General features: G+C 39.9%; 1 protein-coding gene across 3 annotated transcripts in view; it reads right to left on the bottom strand.

Annotated features, from left to right (window-relative positions):
- Positions 1-5892: 5892 nt before the first annotated feature.
- CTDP1 (CTD phosphatase subunit 1) overlaps positions 5893-17031 on the bottom strand; it is a 98738-nt gene continuing 87599 nt past the window's right edge. For all 3 annotated transcript variants that reach the window (XM_072328307.1, XM_072328306.1, XM_072328308.1), the window contains exon 13: positions 5893-6929. In XM_072328307.1, coding sequence (XP_072184408.1) covers positions 6788-6929 — 142 coding nt within the window. In that variant the 3' untranslated portion in view covers positions 5893-6787. The remainder of the gene's footprint in view (positions 6930-17031) is intronic.

Raw genomic sequence — 17031 nt, 5'->3', positions numbered from 1 at the left:
ATGGGATGGGATGGGACTGAACAGTTGTTCCATTGGAAGGAAGCCACAAAGTTTGTGGAGCCCAGCTGCTGACCACTTCAGAGATAACCAAAAGTTAAACCACAGTCATGAGGGCATTGTCCAAATGTCTCTTGAACACCGTATGCATGGGAAATAAACCAGCTCCCTAGGAAGCCTATTCCAGTGACTGATCATATGGTACAGAAATGTTTCCCAGTGCCCAGCCTGATCCTCTCCTGGTGTAGCCATGTATTCCCATCTTGCCATTGGTGACCAGGAGAAGAACCTGGCATTTTCCTGCTCAGGAAACTGTAGAAGCAGTAGTTTCCCTTATTTGTACTGTTGTGACTATTGTTCATACATATGAAATAAAGATGGTGTAAGAGTCAATTAAAACAACTGTAGGAGCTACCTGCCCACCTGGAAGAAACAGAGACTTACCTAGATTGGCTTTGTGAAGTCTCAGGCGTTTCAGAAGTGAATGTGTGTGCAACGGTTGGAGCACTGAGGTCTCCACCTTTCTGTTGCTCCTGGGCAGGAGCACCATACCTGCATGGTCATGCCTGAGAAATGTGTTGGTACCTACCGGGCTTATTCTCGGGGAACACAAGGCTGGGCCAGGAGCTGGAGAGCAGCAGTACACCACAATGAAGAGGATACTGTTGCTTGGAGCTGTGCTTAGAAAACCTTGACATGTAGGTCTGTTTCTGACGTTTCTATGAGAACATGTAGGTGATGCGACTACGAGAAGAGGTGCTGTATATGGTGCTGTGTATGCTACTTGTTCTTTAGATGGGGAGATGAAGGGCTGGTATAATCAAAACAACGGGGTAAGTTCATAATATATGAGCAAGAAGAAAGATCACATTAGAAGGTGTGCAGAAAGAAAACAAATAGCCAGCTCAGTAGAAAGATCCTGGAGTAGGCAGTTACAGCAAACAGTCCACTGTAGGTGATGCTGCTCGTGAGACAGGTACTGCTGCTTCCTGCTCTTGGAAGCACATATGAGAAGAGGCTGTGCCAGGCTCTGGTATACAAACACTAAATAACAGCAGAAAGTGGTATTGGATAGGAAAAACAAATATTGAAAAGCTTGCATGCAGGTAGTGGGGACTGGGATTTAACGGATATAGACAGTGGTGGGAGAATGTTACTTAAGTGACGGAGTTGGGCACACAGTGGCGAGCATTCACTGAATGCAACAAATGGAAGAGGTAAGCCAAGACAAGACATGGAGTAGCCTGCAGGACACAGATAAACTGGAATTGGACAAAGCGAGGAAAGAGGACTTAGGAGCCAGCTGAGGAGAGAAGCAAAATAAATAATGCACTGCTCTCCTTGTATTTTTTAACTTTCACATCATGTAAACGTACCTTTGTATGGTAATAATTTGATTGATGGGTTTAGAGGCCAGGAAAAATATCTACTACGAAAAACTGTTTTTAAGAACTTCTGTCTACACATTTGCTTTTTAATGAAAAATGGTTCACAGATGTTTTTTGTTCTGGTTAAATCCAATTTAATAATTTATAGGAGAATTCTCAGGCTAAGTTTTCAGCTGCGTGAAAAGATCCACTTTCTTAACAGGACCACTATATAATCAGTCTCTGACTTGTCATCTGCTGCAGTGTTCACTGTAGTAAAATTAGGCAGAGCTGAGAAATCTTTAGGTTCAGCTCCAAGTTTGTGTGTATGGATTTTCACACTAGTAAGACAGTCAACTCTTTTACAAGCATTAGTGCCAAGAAGGAAACATGAGACTTTCCACCCTCTGCAGAGGATGTTACTATTTTGCACTGAGAAGACTCTAGGGGCCCACTCCACATATGCACAAAACCCAATGGTGGATGTATTTGCGTGCTTAGAGTTTTTCACATCTCTGGGCTAAGTGAAACTGTTCCCTCACCTTCCCCTCCATGAACACACACGCACAGAGAAAAGCTTGGCCGCTACCCAGTGCCTTTTGCTTTTATAACAGGTCCACTACATACCACCACACTGAGCTGTGATATCCATTCTCTTAAGAACTGCTTAGGGCAAATATAGAAAGAAAAAACACTGTTCTTTAAGTTGAAATGAAATAATGACTGCTCTTCCCTGTTCTTAAACAACTGTTAGACCTCATGGGCTATGCTTTGTAGTCAACAGTAATAGTACACACCCATAAAACTTACTGAAGCGAGGTGCACTGTGTACCTCTTCATTGCTCCATGCCTGGTGCCCCTTCAGAAGGCAGCACATCAGTTAAGTTCCACACCCTGAATAGGAGTTCATGTTTTGAGTCTGCCCCTAGAGCTATTCCTTTGAGTCTGAGTTTTGGGTCTGCTCTGATTCCTGACAGCAGGTCCCTTGCTGGTGCATGGATACATATGGTAGCAAGAAGTCAGGAGATGTGGGCCATTTAGTGAAGAGTTAAAAGCTATTTCACAAAGCGCATTTGCAGCGTTTCCTAGGATACTCCTGCATCTCAAAGTGGGGGTGAGCAACAATTTGGTAAACCAAGACTTCTCATTGGGAGGTTAGCCATGGCTTTCCACTTACCATCTACTCAATTTCCAGTTCCCATTTCTTTCCTAGAGATAGGGTCTAGTGATTAGTGTGCTAGAAACCCAAAGGAGCACAATTCTACTTTCAAACAAAAAGCAGGCTGAATGCCTTCTGTACTGCCTCCCACAAGCCCCCATACCAGGTCCCCCAGTACTATGAGGATCAGAAAATGGGGGTTATTAGAGCTATGTGAATAACCAACATCAAATTGAGAACTGTCTGTGATGTGGCAGTCACTAGGGAACCACCTAGCTGCAATCCCAGCAGCATGTATTCTGCTCCCCAAGGCCTCTGAATGCAGTGCTCATTGCAGGCTTTTGCTAAGCCCACACAGCAGAGGGGGCTTTGTGGGTAACAGACCCCTGGATGGATGCACGTCTCACAGTTTGGAGGAGAGCCCTCATGTGGTATTTACACAACTTGGCCACGTGATACTGGGTTTAGCAGAGGGCTGACCGCTTTTAGGGCTCTTGCCCAGACACATCTGATACGAGTTAAACCAAAAGTGGAAGGCACTAAATACAACCAGGAAAAGCATATGGCCTTACACACCAAAAAGCTTTTCAAACTTGGCGTGTATGGAATCACTCCACTCAGTACTAAGGAACAGCTGTCTCCGCATGGAACGTGGCATCCAGCAAGCAGCTTAAGCCAATATAGAACATTGCTCAAGCCATAGCAATCTACCCATTTTTGTTTGCTGGCTGTTTACAGTCAGAGCTGTGTGACTGACAGAGATCATCAGCCAGAATGATTACCTGCTGAAATTCATATTGTGAAACCATTTGCAGCATAACAACAACCTGAAAAACTGGCACTATTTCAGATGATTTCACAGAATCACAGAATCACAGAATTATAGGGGTTGGAAGGGACCTCTAGAGATCATTGAGTCCAACCCCCCTGCCAAAGCAGGCTCCCTACACCACGTTGCACAGGTAGGCGTCCAGGTGGGTCTTGAATATCTCCAGAGAAGGAGACTCCACCACCTCCCTGGGCAGCCTGTTCCAGTGCTCCGTCACCCTCACCGTAAAGAAGTTCTTGCGCACATTCGTGCAGAACTTCCTATGCTGAAGTTTCAGCCCATTTCCCCTAGTCCTGTCCCCACGCACTACTGAAAACAGACCAGCCTCGCCACTATGGCTCCCACACTTCAGATATTTATAAACCTGGATCAAGTCCCCTCTCAGCCTTCTTTTCTCAAGGCTAAACAGACCCAGTTCCCTAATTCTCTCCTTGTAGGGAAGATGCTCCAGGCCCTTCACCATCTTTGTGGCCCTCTACTGGACTCTTTCCAAGAGATCCCTGTCTTTTTTGTACTGGGGAGCCCAGAACTGGACACAGTATTCCAGATGAGGTCTCATCAGGGCAGAGTAGAGGGGGAGGATCACCTCCCTCGACCTGATGGCTACACTCTTTTTAATGCACCCCAGAATGCCACTGGCCTTTTTGGCTACGAGGGCACACTGCTGGCTCATGGCCAACCTGTCGTCCACCAGGACGCCCAGGTCCCTCTCAGCAGAGCTCCTCTCCAGCAGGTCTTCCCCCAGCCTGTACTGGTGTATGCAATTATTTCTACCTAGGTGCAAGACTCTACACTTGCTTTTGTTAAACCTCATCCGGTTTCTTACTGCCCAGCTCTCCAGCCTGTCCAGGTCTCTCTGAATGGCCGCACAGCCTTCAGGCGTGTCAGTCAATCCTCCCAACTTTGTGTCATCAGCAAACTTGCTGAGGGTGGTCACTATCCCCTCATCAAGGTCGTTGATGAAGATGTTGAACAAGACCGGACCCAGCACAGACCCCTGGGGGACGCCGCTAGTCACAGGCCTCCAGCCAGACACCGCACCGCCAATGACAACCCTCTGCACTCTGCCAGTCAGCCAATTCTCGATCCACTCATCTATCCCACACTTCCTCAGCTTTGTTATAAGGATGTCATGGGGGACAGTATCAAAAGCCTTACTGAAATCAAGGTAGACTACATCTACCGCTCTCCCCCAGTCCACCCAGCGAGTGACATCTTCATAAAAGGCCACCAGGTTGGTCGAGCATGACCTCCCCTTGGTGAACCCATGCTGAGTACTCTTGATAACCTTCTTTACTCCCAGTTGCCTGGAGATGGCATCCAGCACAAGCTGTTCCATCACCTTCCCTGGGACAGAGGTGAGGCTGACTGGCCTATAATTACCTGGGTCTTCCTTCTTGCCCTTTTTGAAGACCGGAGTGACACTGGCCATCCTCCAGTCTTCAGGCACCTTCCCAGTTCTCCAAGACCTCTGAAAGATTACAGAGAGTGGCTGAGCAATGACCTCCAGCAGCTCTCTCAGCACCCGTGGATGCACCCTATCAGGTCCCATGGATTTATGGGCCTTAATGTTTCCTAGGCACTCATGGACCACCTCTTCCCTGACTAAAGGGAAATCTCCCATTCCCCATTCAACTGTACTTAACTTGAGAAAACACCAAAAGGACCCACAAACCCTGACATTTTACCGCTCCGTTGCAAGGATACTCATCCTCTGCTATGTGAGGAGGCCGCATTATATTTTGACTTTCCTTGATGTAGACTTTTCTTTAGCCTTTTTAAAAATGTATTTATTTTGCTATGCAGTTCAGTCTCTTGGAGAAGCGCTGCTTGTTTTAGCGGACAGCTCTAGAAAGCAGGTCGCTGCAAGATTCAGTTAAGTGACACCTGTGTAAATGTCCTGTAAGGTCAGTATTTTCTTACTGAGAACATTATTTTTATCTCATAGATGATGACATTGCATTCTGAATGGAAAAGCAGTAATAACTGGAGACGATTCTCCTGTTTTCTCACTCTTCCTTTTACTGCCATTATGAAGCTTTAAAAACTAGCCAGTTCTTTGTAAGGCAGCTGACAGAGTACTAAAATATCCTCCCAATTTTACTGTGAGATGGCAAAGCTAAGTTTTCCTGCACTAGAAAGTAATTTTAACCACAACATCTGAATTAATGAGTCTTCTTTTGCTGATGTGCTTTAGAAGAATCTCGATCTCCAGTTGCTAGAAACTTAGAATAACCCTTAGTTCTAGCCTCAGAAATTCAATATCGCGGCAGTAACTCTTACAGTATCTTCAAAGGTCAGTTAAAGAGAGAAGATAAAATGTCAGAGTGAAACAGTTCACACACTTCACAACAGTTCAATGTTTCTCTTCTCTTGCACAGTTATCTCCCTGAATCTCTAAACTTTGCACCTGTTTTCAAACTTTTCCATTGTTTCCATGCAGAGAAAAGGAGAAGTAAGATGGAAAGACGCCTTATGTTTGACGGTTGCAAACAAACAGCTGTTGCAGACCTCTGTGATACAGGAAAGGGAAACAAAATCTACAAAATGAATTTTTATTAAATGAAAGAAAATCTGTTTCGTGGGTCAAATATGAAATAGAATATACAAAAACTTTACATCAGATCTCTTTTCAAAGAAATTAAATCCTATCTAGACTGAAGTAGCACTCGTTCTTCCCAAGAACAACACAAATGGATGAATACGCTCCTTACGGCAGTACAGGATCACACAGTGTGCTGTGCTAAATTTCTGCTTACAGAGAAGAAAAGTTAAAAAATCCTAACGGTGTCCCTAAAGAATCCAACTACTCCACAAAGCAACTTAAAGACATGACTTTTGATCATTATCTCAGAAGCAAATGACAAGTGAGTCAAGTGCAGAGTTCACAAAGCTTGCATACAATGTTCTCTGTATCTATACAAATATAGACTGTCTTTTTTTCATTTATTTTAAAAATCCTTTTACATCTGATAGCATTCATTTGTGGAAAAGGATGATGAGTTTGTCAGGTTCCCGCTGTACTACTCAAGCAATTCCACTTACTTTATCTCATCCTGTTCTTTAAGGTTGTTACCAATAAACCACAGACTGCAATACTGTGAGAAGTTGCTATATGCTGAAGCACAGACCTTTGTATTAATGTCCTGAATATGAAGGTTCTGCAGAGCTCATAACATGTCTTTGGCATAGCACACCAAGTCCCATTCCATACTTTTTTTTTTTGTTTAAAAAAGTATATTTTCCTTTAGTAAAACACCTTAAAAACATCTATTTCTGATTTTGTAAAATAACGTGTCACCTCTTGTGTTGCTTTGCAAAATATACACACACATTTTGGAAAAACATTGAGCACTGACATAAGGGACTCATCTGAAGTCTGATCTGCTTATGAGAAGGAAAATATAATTGGAAATTCCATCTTCTGCATGAATGTCACATGAAATCATTCAGTTCAGCTTCAAGTGCTGCTGCCATCTCATCTGCTTCAGAACTGCTTCCTTCCTCATCTTCATTGCTAGATTCTTTACTGGATTCACTGGCAGCATCGTCTTCATCCAGTTTGCGCTTATGGCCCCTGGAAGGACACAGAGATAAAAGTCCATGAATCAAGCATCACAGTATCTGGCTGCTTATTAACACATACCATTATTCTTTGACAGAAGGAAAAAAAAAACAAAAACAAAAAAAAACAGGCCTAAGGACTCCTGTCTTTTCAGCTTGAGACAAAGAACCCCCACCACTGATTTTTAATTGCTCTTGTGGGTGCAAAGTGCTGTTGATTTCATTTCTCCCATTCCTCTGAACAGTGAATGGAAACAAAGCTTAAGACCGCTTGAAAAAAATCAGTTGATTTAACTTCCTCTCATGTAACACAAGAAAATGTGAGTCTGCCATGAGAATGGGAAACTACCAGAATTCATTCTATTTTGCCACGTGATTATGAAATATCTAAGTACCTCTTTTGTGTAAAAATTAAGCCTCAACTGCTCAACCATTCTGACTGCACTAGCTGCTCAACCTGTGCACTTCATTCCTCCTTGCTGTGTTTCTTTGAAGTAGCACTGCCAGGCTGAGCTTGCCACATTACACAGGAAGCTGATGTGCACCACACTCTGCTGGAAGAATCACATTCCTGGTTGTGAAAGATCTCCAAGGAAAAATCTAACACTTCAACTGGGACAAAGCCATAAGCAGAAGAATTTGGATTTGTGGAACCCTAAAATCTCTTTTCTTTGCCAAAGCAGAATTTTATATCAGATATATACTTCCGAGGCAAAAATAAAGTTGAGATCTTGCACAGAATTCAAAATGAGCTGCAGAAATACCTCCAAAAATTACTCCTTAATCATTTGATTGAATTTCAGAGGAATATGCTCAAAGTGGATCTCTCTTAGATGTCCTTTTCAGTGTTAGGTAAGGTTTCACTAAGAGAATGCATCTACTTGCAAGAATGAAAAATTAACAAAGTATCCTCAGCAAAAGAAGGAATGATTTAGCAAAGGCTGCTTCCCTTCTAAGCATACAGACAAGTACCAACGCAGCAAGAAAGACCTTTAATAAATACTGACTTGAAATACATATACCCAAAAGAAATAGATACAAAGATTAAAAGTCAAACTTGTGAGCTTCTAAGCAAAACTGAAATACAAAGCAATTTTTATATATACAAAGATGTTTTTATTATCATTCTTTCAGAACCATGAATTCTCAGAAGACCAGACTACTTGCTACTTGACTTCTTGTCTGGCGCGGTGACACCTGACCTTCCTTGTTTCAACTGGCAAATCAGGGTCCAAGTCAAAATGGTAGGAGAACAGCACAGTGTTGCTCTGCCTTTCCATTATGGGTTCCACTGGGCCCAAAAGACACAATGCTTTGCTGATTACCTGCTCACAATGATGTCAGATTTATTTTTCCTTCCATACAGGGTGGTAGGAACAAGTTTGCAGATGACACGAAACTTGAGGAGTAGCTGAGATATCAGAGTCATGATGCCACCCAGAAGGACTCAGGCTCAAGAAGTGGGCTGACAGGAACGTCATGGAGTTACAAGAAAAGGTGCAGAATCCTACACCTGGGGAGGAACAGCATCAGGACATGCTGGGGGCGGGGCAACTGGAAAGCAGCTTGGTAGGGAAAGCACCTGGAGGGCCTGGTGGACAGGGAGTTGAACATGTGTGAGCAGGGTGACTTTGCCACAGAGACTGCAAAAAAATTCTGGACTGCATTAGGTATTGCCAGCAGGTCAAGGGAGGTGATCCTTCTCCTCTCTTCAGCACTGGCGAGGCCACAACAGCAGCTCTGGGCTCCCAGGTACAAGAGAAAAACGTTAACTGTTGGAGAGGGGTGGGACTGTTCAGCCTGGATGGAGGTGCCTGAAAGGATGGTGCAAAGAATACAGAGCCAGGCTCTTTTCTGCGGTGCCCAGTGACAAGACATGAGGCCAGAGGCACAAACTGTAACGCAGGAGGTACCCTCAGAACACCAGGAAGCACATCAGTGCTGTGTGGGTGACAACGCACTGGCATGGACCATGTAGAAAGCTGGAGGGCTGTCCTCCTTTGACTCTTCCAAAAGATGTCTGGACATGATTCTGGGTAGCCTGCTGTAGGCAGCCCTGCTTGATCATGGAGTGGGACTAGATGACTTCCAGAGAGCCCTTCCAACTTCATTCAATCTGTGATTCTGTGAGTAATAATCCTGTGAGGTGAGGCTGAAGCCCTGGTTTTCAATCTGGTGTCTGAATTCTTAAGAAAAAATGGGCTGAGGTGAAAGTACTTCCTGCATATTTTGCTAACTAAACTAAAATGTGCTAAAGGAGTTATAGGGCACTAAGTGCAGCTTGATAAACAGGGAAAAGAAGCCTCTCAGGCATATTAGTTGTTTCAGCTCACACGAAGAAGCACCCAGACTAAAAATGCTCAGCTGGAAGAAATAGCACATTTCCATTAAATGTTATACAGAGTTTGTGTTTTACTTGTTTACTTCATGATGATTTCAGCCTTGAGAGATACCGCACAGTTTTAGTCATTAATTACACTATTAGCTGGAGAAAAGCTAATTGCTGAATAAAGAAAACCGAGTCTTACTCAGCAAAATCAGAAAACATTACTGTTGAACAAGTAGTAAATTAGAAATATAGCCTTGGTGCTAACTGAGCAATAAGATAAATAAAAACACAGAAGAAATCTACAGAACAACGTTCACAGTAGAAAACAATCATGTTTACAACATTTCAGCTACGGAAACCGATTGAACCAACTGAAAATAAAATTTACAGCCTGACAGCACATACTGCAAGTCTACTGGTATCCAACCTCATACCAAAGAACCTGTACGAAAACATTCAGTAACTCAGTGCTAGTTCATTACTCCTAAAAGCGAGGAACTATTTATTTACTGAACAATCAAGTCAGAAGCCAGCAGGAGATGCAGCAAACTCCCCTTTTCACTTAAATTTACTCCAGAGCAAATACATTTCAGAGAGGACAATCAACAAAACGCAGCGACCCGAAATGCTCAGTCTAACTTGTTAATTCAAGAATGGAGCACCCATCTACAACAAGTTTTTCCAGGAAACTTTGAGGGAAAGGCCTGACACGTTTCCATCTCTCACCCAGCTGTATCAAGCAGCACCTTTTGAAATACAGAAAACAAAATGCCATCTGTTTTGTCAGTTCTTGTTCTCTTGAAACAACAGCTCTATTCTATTCTAAACTTCTTCATTTAATAGTTAGAAGGAAAAAAAAAAAACAAACCAAAACAAAAATAAACACACAGGTACACATTAATCCTCTGCTATAAAAAGGAACAATCTGAATGCTGCTTTTATTAAGATATAAAAACCTTGTGCTATTTGTGTAGTGCAGATTGCATCTTCGTGCATCCAGAAGTATTTATATGCATATTTTATATGCATATTTTGAAAACGCCTGCAAAGCTAACTTGGATAAAAATGTGGGAGAAGAACATCAATAAAATAATGCTGCATTTTCTACTTGTGAATTCAGAAAAGAGCAATAACAGATTAGTCATTACTGTCTTAAGAGAAAAGCAAAATTTTTCTCATATTTGTTAACAGAATAAACAAGCGCGTATTTTATGCCCTTTAATTGGTATTTCAAGTTTCTGAGACATAATGCAAACAATTCTGAGTGCAAAAATTATGCACATGAAGAATTCCTTCTTCATATTTAGGGAGAATGATTCAGCAGTTCATTACAGGCTTCCATCAGCCTCATTTGCATTTTTAACAGTAATTTTGCTTGCCGGATATTAAACAGCAAACAAAATAACTGAGTGTCATTAACTTCATCGACAAACAAACTTTCCAAAGACCTACAGCTTTACATATCAGACAGCTCTGTGAGAGATCTGTACAATTTATATTTCCTATGCATGAAGTATTTATCCCTTGTAATAACCAGTCCTAGGAACCCCATGAGTTTATGGTATCCTACACTACAGCTTTCCTTCTCATGGTCAAGTTCATCTCAGTCTTTGAAGTCATAATTCTAAAGCCTCCTTGCTTTTTAAACCAAATCAAAAGCAGCTTTATTTTATTACTATTATTATTTTTCATCTGAGATTGTTTTCTTATCTAGGATGGAGAAATCATTAAAAAAAAAAAAAGCAACAACAAAAAAAAAAAGAACTGTATTTGTGGAACAGTATTTAAATGAGTTATCAGCATACTTAAATAAACTTGTAATTTGTGATGATATTAAAACAAAAAGCAGTTGCATTTATACACACAAAAAAGCTATCTACAGAAAAAAACCTCTACAGAATGCTAATGAGAAATATACTTGGTGATATTCCAAATGTAGAGACAGGGTCAGAAGACAAAACTGAGTTTCAACAGAGCGTGGTACATGTACGTGAAAAATAAACCAGGAAAAATTATTCAAAATAGACATCTGTTCACTACATCTATTAAAATGATCACTAAACTATAATTGCAGAATACAACTACAGGTCAAACAGAAATTCTACTTTTATCATTTAATTATCAAATTTAGTTCTCCGAAAGAGCCACAGGGAACAAAGCAGTGAAAAGAACTTCAGTATCTATTTGCTGCTTCTTCCACTCTAAGTTCGTAGCTGAAAAATGCTGCATTTTTTTCTCTGTTAATGAAAAGCAGATTTTATCGGGTCTGTTTTGCATCCCAGGGGCATCCCTTTAAGAAATACAAGGCAATACAAAAAGAAAAACATCTAACAAGCAAAACAAAGGGCAATGTAAACATTCTTTTCAATGAAACCAAACAGAATTTTTTTTTTCTGTACCTTGTTTCAAACAACTGCATAAGAAATTGTATCATAGAATCATAGAATGGCTTGGGTTGGAGGACACCAACCACAAATGTACAGCTAGTATTTAAATAAGTCTTCACTTACACACGTAAGCTCCAAATGCCCACATCCTTCACTCCTACTTTGCTAAGCAGTAAACTTCTAAATCACTGAGAATTGACCTGCTATTTCTAGTAGCTCCTAAAATTGGTACACTAACAAAGTAGCCTACAGAATCAAGTTGCTTGGGTTTTGTGTCTTGTTATTCAAACAAGCAATTTTCTCATAGCACTGACATCGTGAATCGGGACTTAAATTGGTATCAAGTTACTGAATATGAGTTCTCTGATGAGAATATTCATGTAGCACTTGTATGCACTTCCAAAGGCAATGGCTTGAAAAGGGAATTTTAAAACAGCTGCTGCAATTACAGCCCAGGCAGTATTGCTACAAGACTAACTACACTGCCCCAGGCACACTTCTGAAGTCCAGTGTGAAAGGCATGTCCTGGTTTCTGTACACACCTAGTCCACAGTGTTCTACAAACTCCTGTAAAAGCAATAAGGGTGATGCTAAGCTCTGTAAAATGATGGGAGTCTGCCTTCCTTTCACAAGACTTCCACTTTGCAAAATTTATTTAGATAACAGGCATCATGAACTAGAACTCATATAAACTGCTCTTTAACCAATTCTGAGGATGCCAGTCCAGTGCCTGTCTAACAAGATGAAAGGATGTGAGAGCTGAGAACACGTTAATTGAAAATCAGTGCTGTGGGCATTAATTTATTACATAGGGCAGGCAGGATGATTACACTTTGATTCAGATGTTCCAAGTTTTGCTTGAAATAGATACTTCTTGACATGGGATACATCATCCTTTATGCATGGTTGGTATAATAGCAATTGCCTATAAAACATAGGGCTCAGGTGTACACCTGAGACAATGTATCTCGTACATCTGTGCAAGAATACGGAACTGTCTGTCCTGGCACAGTGGACTGCTAAGCACGTGGCTGAGTGCAGTGACTAGCATTAACTCCATTTTCTCAGACTGGAGCTTATGTTTGTACCTCACCCTAATGCTATCACAACAAAGACAATATTTAGCATCACGGGAAAAATGTTTCATGGACTCATCCAGCATTCTCTGCAGAACTACATGATGATCCAGAAATCTAATACAGAGAAAAAGGCATAGAATACACTTATTGCATAGCACCAGTGAGATGGATCTCACCAAACAGCACACTGTCAATGCTATTAACAAAGACATTAGAAGAAACCCACCAATTCCAACCAACAGCTGGATGATTTTGAACTTACACAAATTTATTTCTGTTGTAGCAATTCCAAAGGAATTGAAAGGAAGTTTTAAAAGACAGGAAATCATAGAAAGTGTAAAAGTGGAATTTCTGGAATGATAATAATACATCAATAGGAATACTTTACTTCACAGAAATTTCACTGATATTGTGAAATAGGTAGCATTTTCCTGATATTTAGGCCAACAGGAAAATCTGGTAACTCTCCCCCTTCATTGAAAATTATTCATAGAATCATAGAATTACCCAGGTTGGAAAAGACCTTGAAGATCATCAAGTCCAACCGCATTACCCCTTAATGATTAAGTGCTTGTTCAGGTTATTTAACACACTGAACTAATAATGTTTACACTGAATAAAGCAAAACTGAGAAGTTGGATCTATAGTTTTGCTTATACTATGAAATCACAGATAAGTAAACTATACTATCTGTTATTTCTTTAACTTCTAATTACTTGAAAGTGATTCATGTAGTTGTTACAAGGAAACAATTTAAAACTCCTAACATGGATTATTTCTTCCAAAGAAAAATGACAGCTTTATATCATGTAACTGATACTCTTGTCATTAATTTGCAGAAGACAACAGAAAATTAAATATCCTGGTATGTATGTGGAAAGTCAGACTGTTACGTGACACTTTTAAAATGGAAAATGCTCAAATGCATTCTGGCATGTAATCTCTCAATTTTATTTTAAACTAATAGAAACAGAATGATCTGTTCTCTTTTCCTGAACAACTTCTTTCAAGACCAACTGCATTGAAATAAAACCTCCCAACATGGGAGTGAGCCAATACGCAGAAAAAAAACCCCACATCAGTCAACACGTATTTTAAAAACTAAACTGGACCTTTTTTATTTGATCCATGTTCTCTCTCCAGCTTTATCTAGTTTACAAATGTTACTGTTCTGACAACTAATGCAATCAACTTGTGCTGCTGAACTAGTATTGGAAGTAGTCTAGTCTATATCCATACACAAATATATAAAGCCTAGAGCCTCGTGTCACTCTATATTTTGTCACAGGAATCACTGAAGGAGACAGGCAGTAATGTCTCACAGTGTGATGAAGAGAAACTTTATATATCTATCTCTTATTATTAGAGATCTAAATGTGAGCTAATGCTTTTAAAAAAGGTAGCATACAATAAAGGCAAAAAATTGGAAAAACAATGCAAGATGTTCAAGCAAAGAAGAACATCCAGAAGCATATACTGAAATACTAATTTTTATATGAAAAAACATCTGATTCCTCTGGGGAAATAAATTGCTCTTCATTTTTTTTTTTTTTTCAAAGCAACACACTGGATGTAAGGTGGAATACTTGTATCAACACAACAGAGTGCACCTGTAAAGATCAAATACTGCAAAATTATGGTTAGAATTCACCTTTCCTGTAATCTCAGTTGGGCTTGTTCTATCACCCAGACACTGAGGAGGTTCTCTGGGAGGAAACGAATTAGGTACCGTTAGACATCTTAATAACTAACGACATAACAGAGCTTATAATACACCGACTTGTACTAAGAAGGCAACTGGAAGTAGGATTTGGTGTCACTGGCTTAAATAATCATTTTGTGGATTTTGTAACAGCTGAGTAATAGCATAGAGTTTTGAGGTAGAACTTATTTAGCACAAGTTATATCTCAAGCAGCTGATTTTTTTCTTTTTTTTTTTTTTCCCCTGTACTTTGTGAAAAGTTCAATTATTACTTCTGTAACTCTGTGGAAAGGCAGGAACAACTCTGGAATGCAAAGATATTTTCAAGGAAGTTCAGGAAATGTTCCTCTGCAAAAGAAATCTGCGCAGAAAAAAAAAATGTGAAAAAGAGGAAAAAAAACCCACTGTCTTCAAATGCACATTTACATGAAGTGATTGTTTAATCCTGCAGGTGATCCTTAAGAAGAATCTCAACATCTTCCTCTGGATCTGATACGTTAAGTTCCGTTTGAAAAATAGACATGAACAAACAGGAAATACAATGGCAGGTTATCTGCTTGACTGAGCTAAATTTCTGTTGCTTGATATTGCTAGTTCTAGGTTTGTATTCCTTTTCCCACTTACTTAGCTGCTTTTAAAAATTAGATATTCACAAATTAGTCTAATACGTATGTTACTATACATATGACACGGGCTAAACTAATTTACAGAGAATGCTAAGATGATTTCGTCAAAGTTTTTAACTCTGATTTTTACTATCACTTTGTCATTGTTTAAAACAAACTATTGAGTTTAAATTGCAAATAGCTAAAAATAGCATTATTTTAGGATATTCATTCAATGAATAATGGCTCATGAATATCAACTAAAGATAACACAAACACACTACCCACTCTGTATGGATAACAGAGCTATCTCAATGGAAGCACAAAAAAGAATTCCTTTAAAATATTATGCTCAGTCCAAGGGAGAAATACATGCATGCTTTTTACATGTAAGTATTCTGTTTCATGAAATGAAGATCCACTTCTACTAGCTTGCTCCTGACAAGAAAGGGAATCCTTCATCCTCCACATGGCTGAAACAGGACAGTCCCTGGACAGGCTCGGCTGCCTGCCTAGCAGTGTTGTAAATCAGTTAAATTCTCCAACAGCAATAGAGCACAAGTTACCCACTTTTGCTATGTTGGAGTAAGCAGTTAGTTTTCAATGAGTATGTCAGCTTAAGTACTTTCCTGTGTACAGGTTGCACCATTAGAGCTGTTACAAGAGTGCAGGTGATACTGTGGAGACTGTGGTAATGCTAGGGATGTGAGAGTGAGGCTGTCCCTGGAAATGAGCTGCTCAATTTGTTCTTTGGTATCATCATTTTACTGGAATGCTTGTTCAACTAGCAGCTCTGCTTCTTTAATCAGAAAAATCTATCACTCCCAAGGGCAAGATTTGCATCAGACTACTCAACACTTTCCTTCCCCCCATATTCTCCTCACTCAAACTTACCTGTGCTGCCATGTTAAGTTCATCTTTATTTACTGACATAAGTTTCATACAATAAATCTTTTCTCCATGTAATAAAGTTCATTTGGAAAGACTTTGTTTTGGAGATAAAATAGCCACGAAAGCTACAAATCATGGAACCTAGAAAATAATTTAACCATGTAAAAAGTTGTATTTTAAGTCAACATATTACTTCAGACAATCCAGTACACTTCAAGATGTTTTAGAAAAGCCAGTAAATTACAAAATGAAAGGCAGAAAGTCAACACACAGCAAAAGAAATTTTAAACATTTGTCTGAAGGTTTATTTAATACTAACACGTATTAAATTCTCTTTCTTTACAGATATTTCCTAGGATAGCTATAGGCTACCCCAGCAAGTCTGAGAAGTGGCAAAGTAAGACTCAGAAAGGGAGATGTGAAATTCTGACTCTGAGAATGAAGAGGAAATCCTTCTGTACAATGTAGTGGCAAAATGCACAAGACACATGGCAGAAGATACTTTTGCAACTGGGACATCTCCTGTGGAATTGGTATTCAAAACATCCATACTGTGCTTTTCACATGCTGAGCTGAAAAAATGCACAGTTTCTCACAATCAGCTTGACACATGTACTTATGAAATACGCACACTTCTACACAAAATTTGATTTTTTCCAAATGGAAAAACCTATCAGGAATTCAAATGATTGATGAACTGCTCACAAATGGAGTGACCTAACCATTTTTACTTGTTTTTTATCCCCTACATTAAGAAGCAACAATGCCTTTCCTCCATCAATGTTTTCAGCACAGGCTTCAAGTAACCATTTTAACTGTTGATATATAGTGCTGCTTTGCAGCCGCTACAGACTTGCAGAAGTCAACATTTATGCACATTAGTTGTTGTGCGACATGTAAAGTACTTTATTTTGCCTTAATAGCAGTTTAGAATGAAAGATTAAAAATCTTTGCTAATAAGTAGTTAATGTACTTCTTGGTTTTCTCATTCTCAAGAGATATTTAAATATCCATATATTTTACTAAGGGAAAACTTCCAATTGTTTAATAGCTTATGAACTGCAGTGAAGATTCACTGAAGGGAAAAACGTTGATTAAATTATTTCATGGCCATATACTAGG

The sequence above is a fragment of the Excalfactoria chinensis genome, chromosome 2, assembly GCF_039878825.1.
Source record: "Excalfactoria chinensis isolate bCotChi1 chromosome 2, bCotChi1.hap2, whole genome shotgun sequence".
In the NCBI taxonomy this organism is placed as follows: Eukaryota; Metazoa; Chordata; class Aves; order Galliformes; family Phasianidae; genus Excalfactoria; species Excalfactoria chinensis.
The sequence above is the reverse complement of the archived record's forward strand: the minus strand, read 5'-3'. Positions and strand labels throughout refer to the sequence as shown.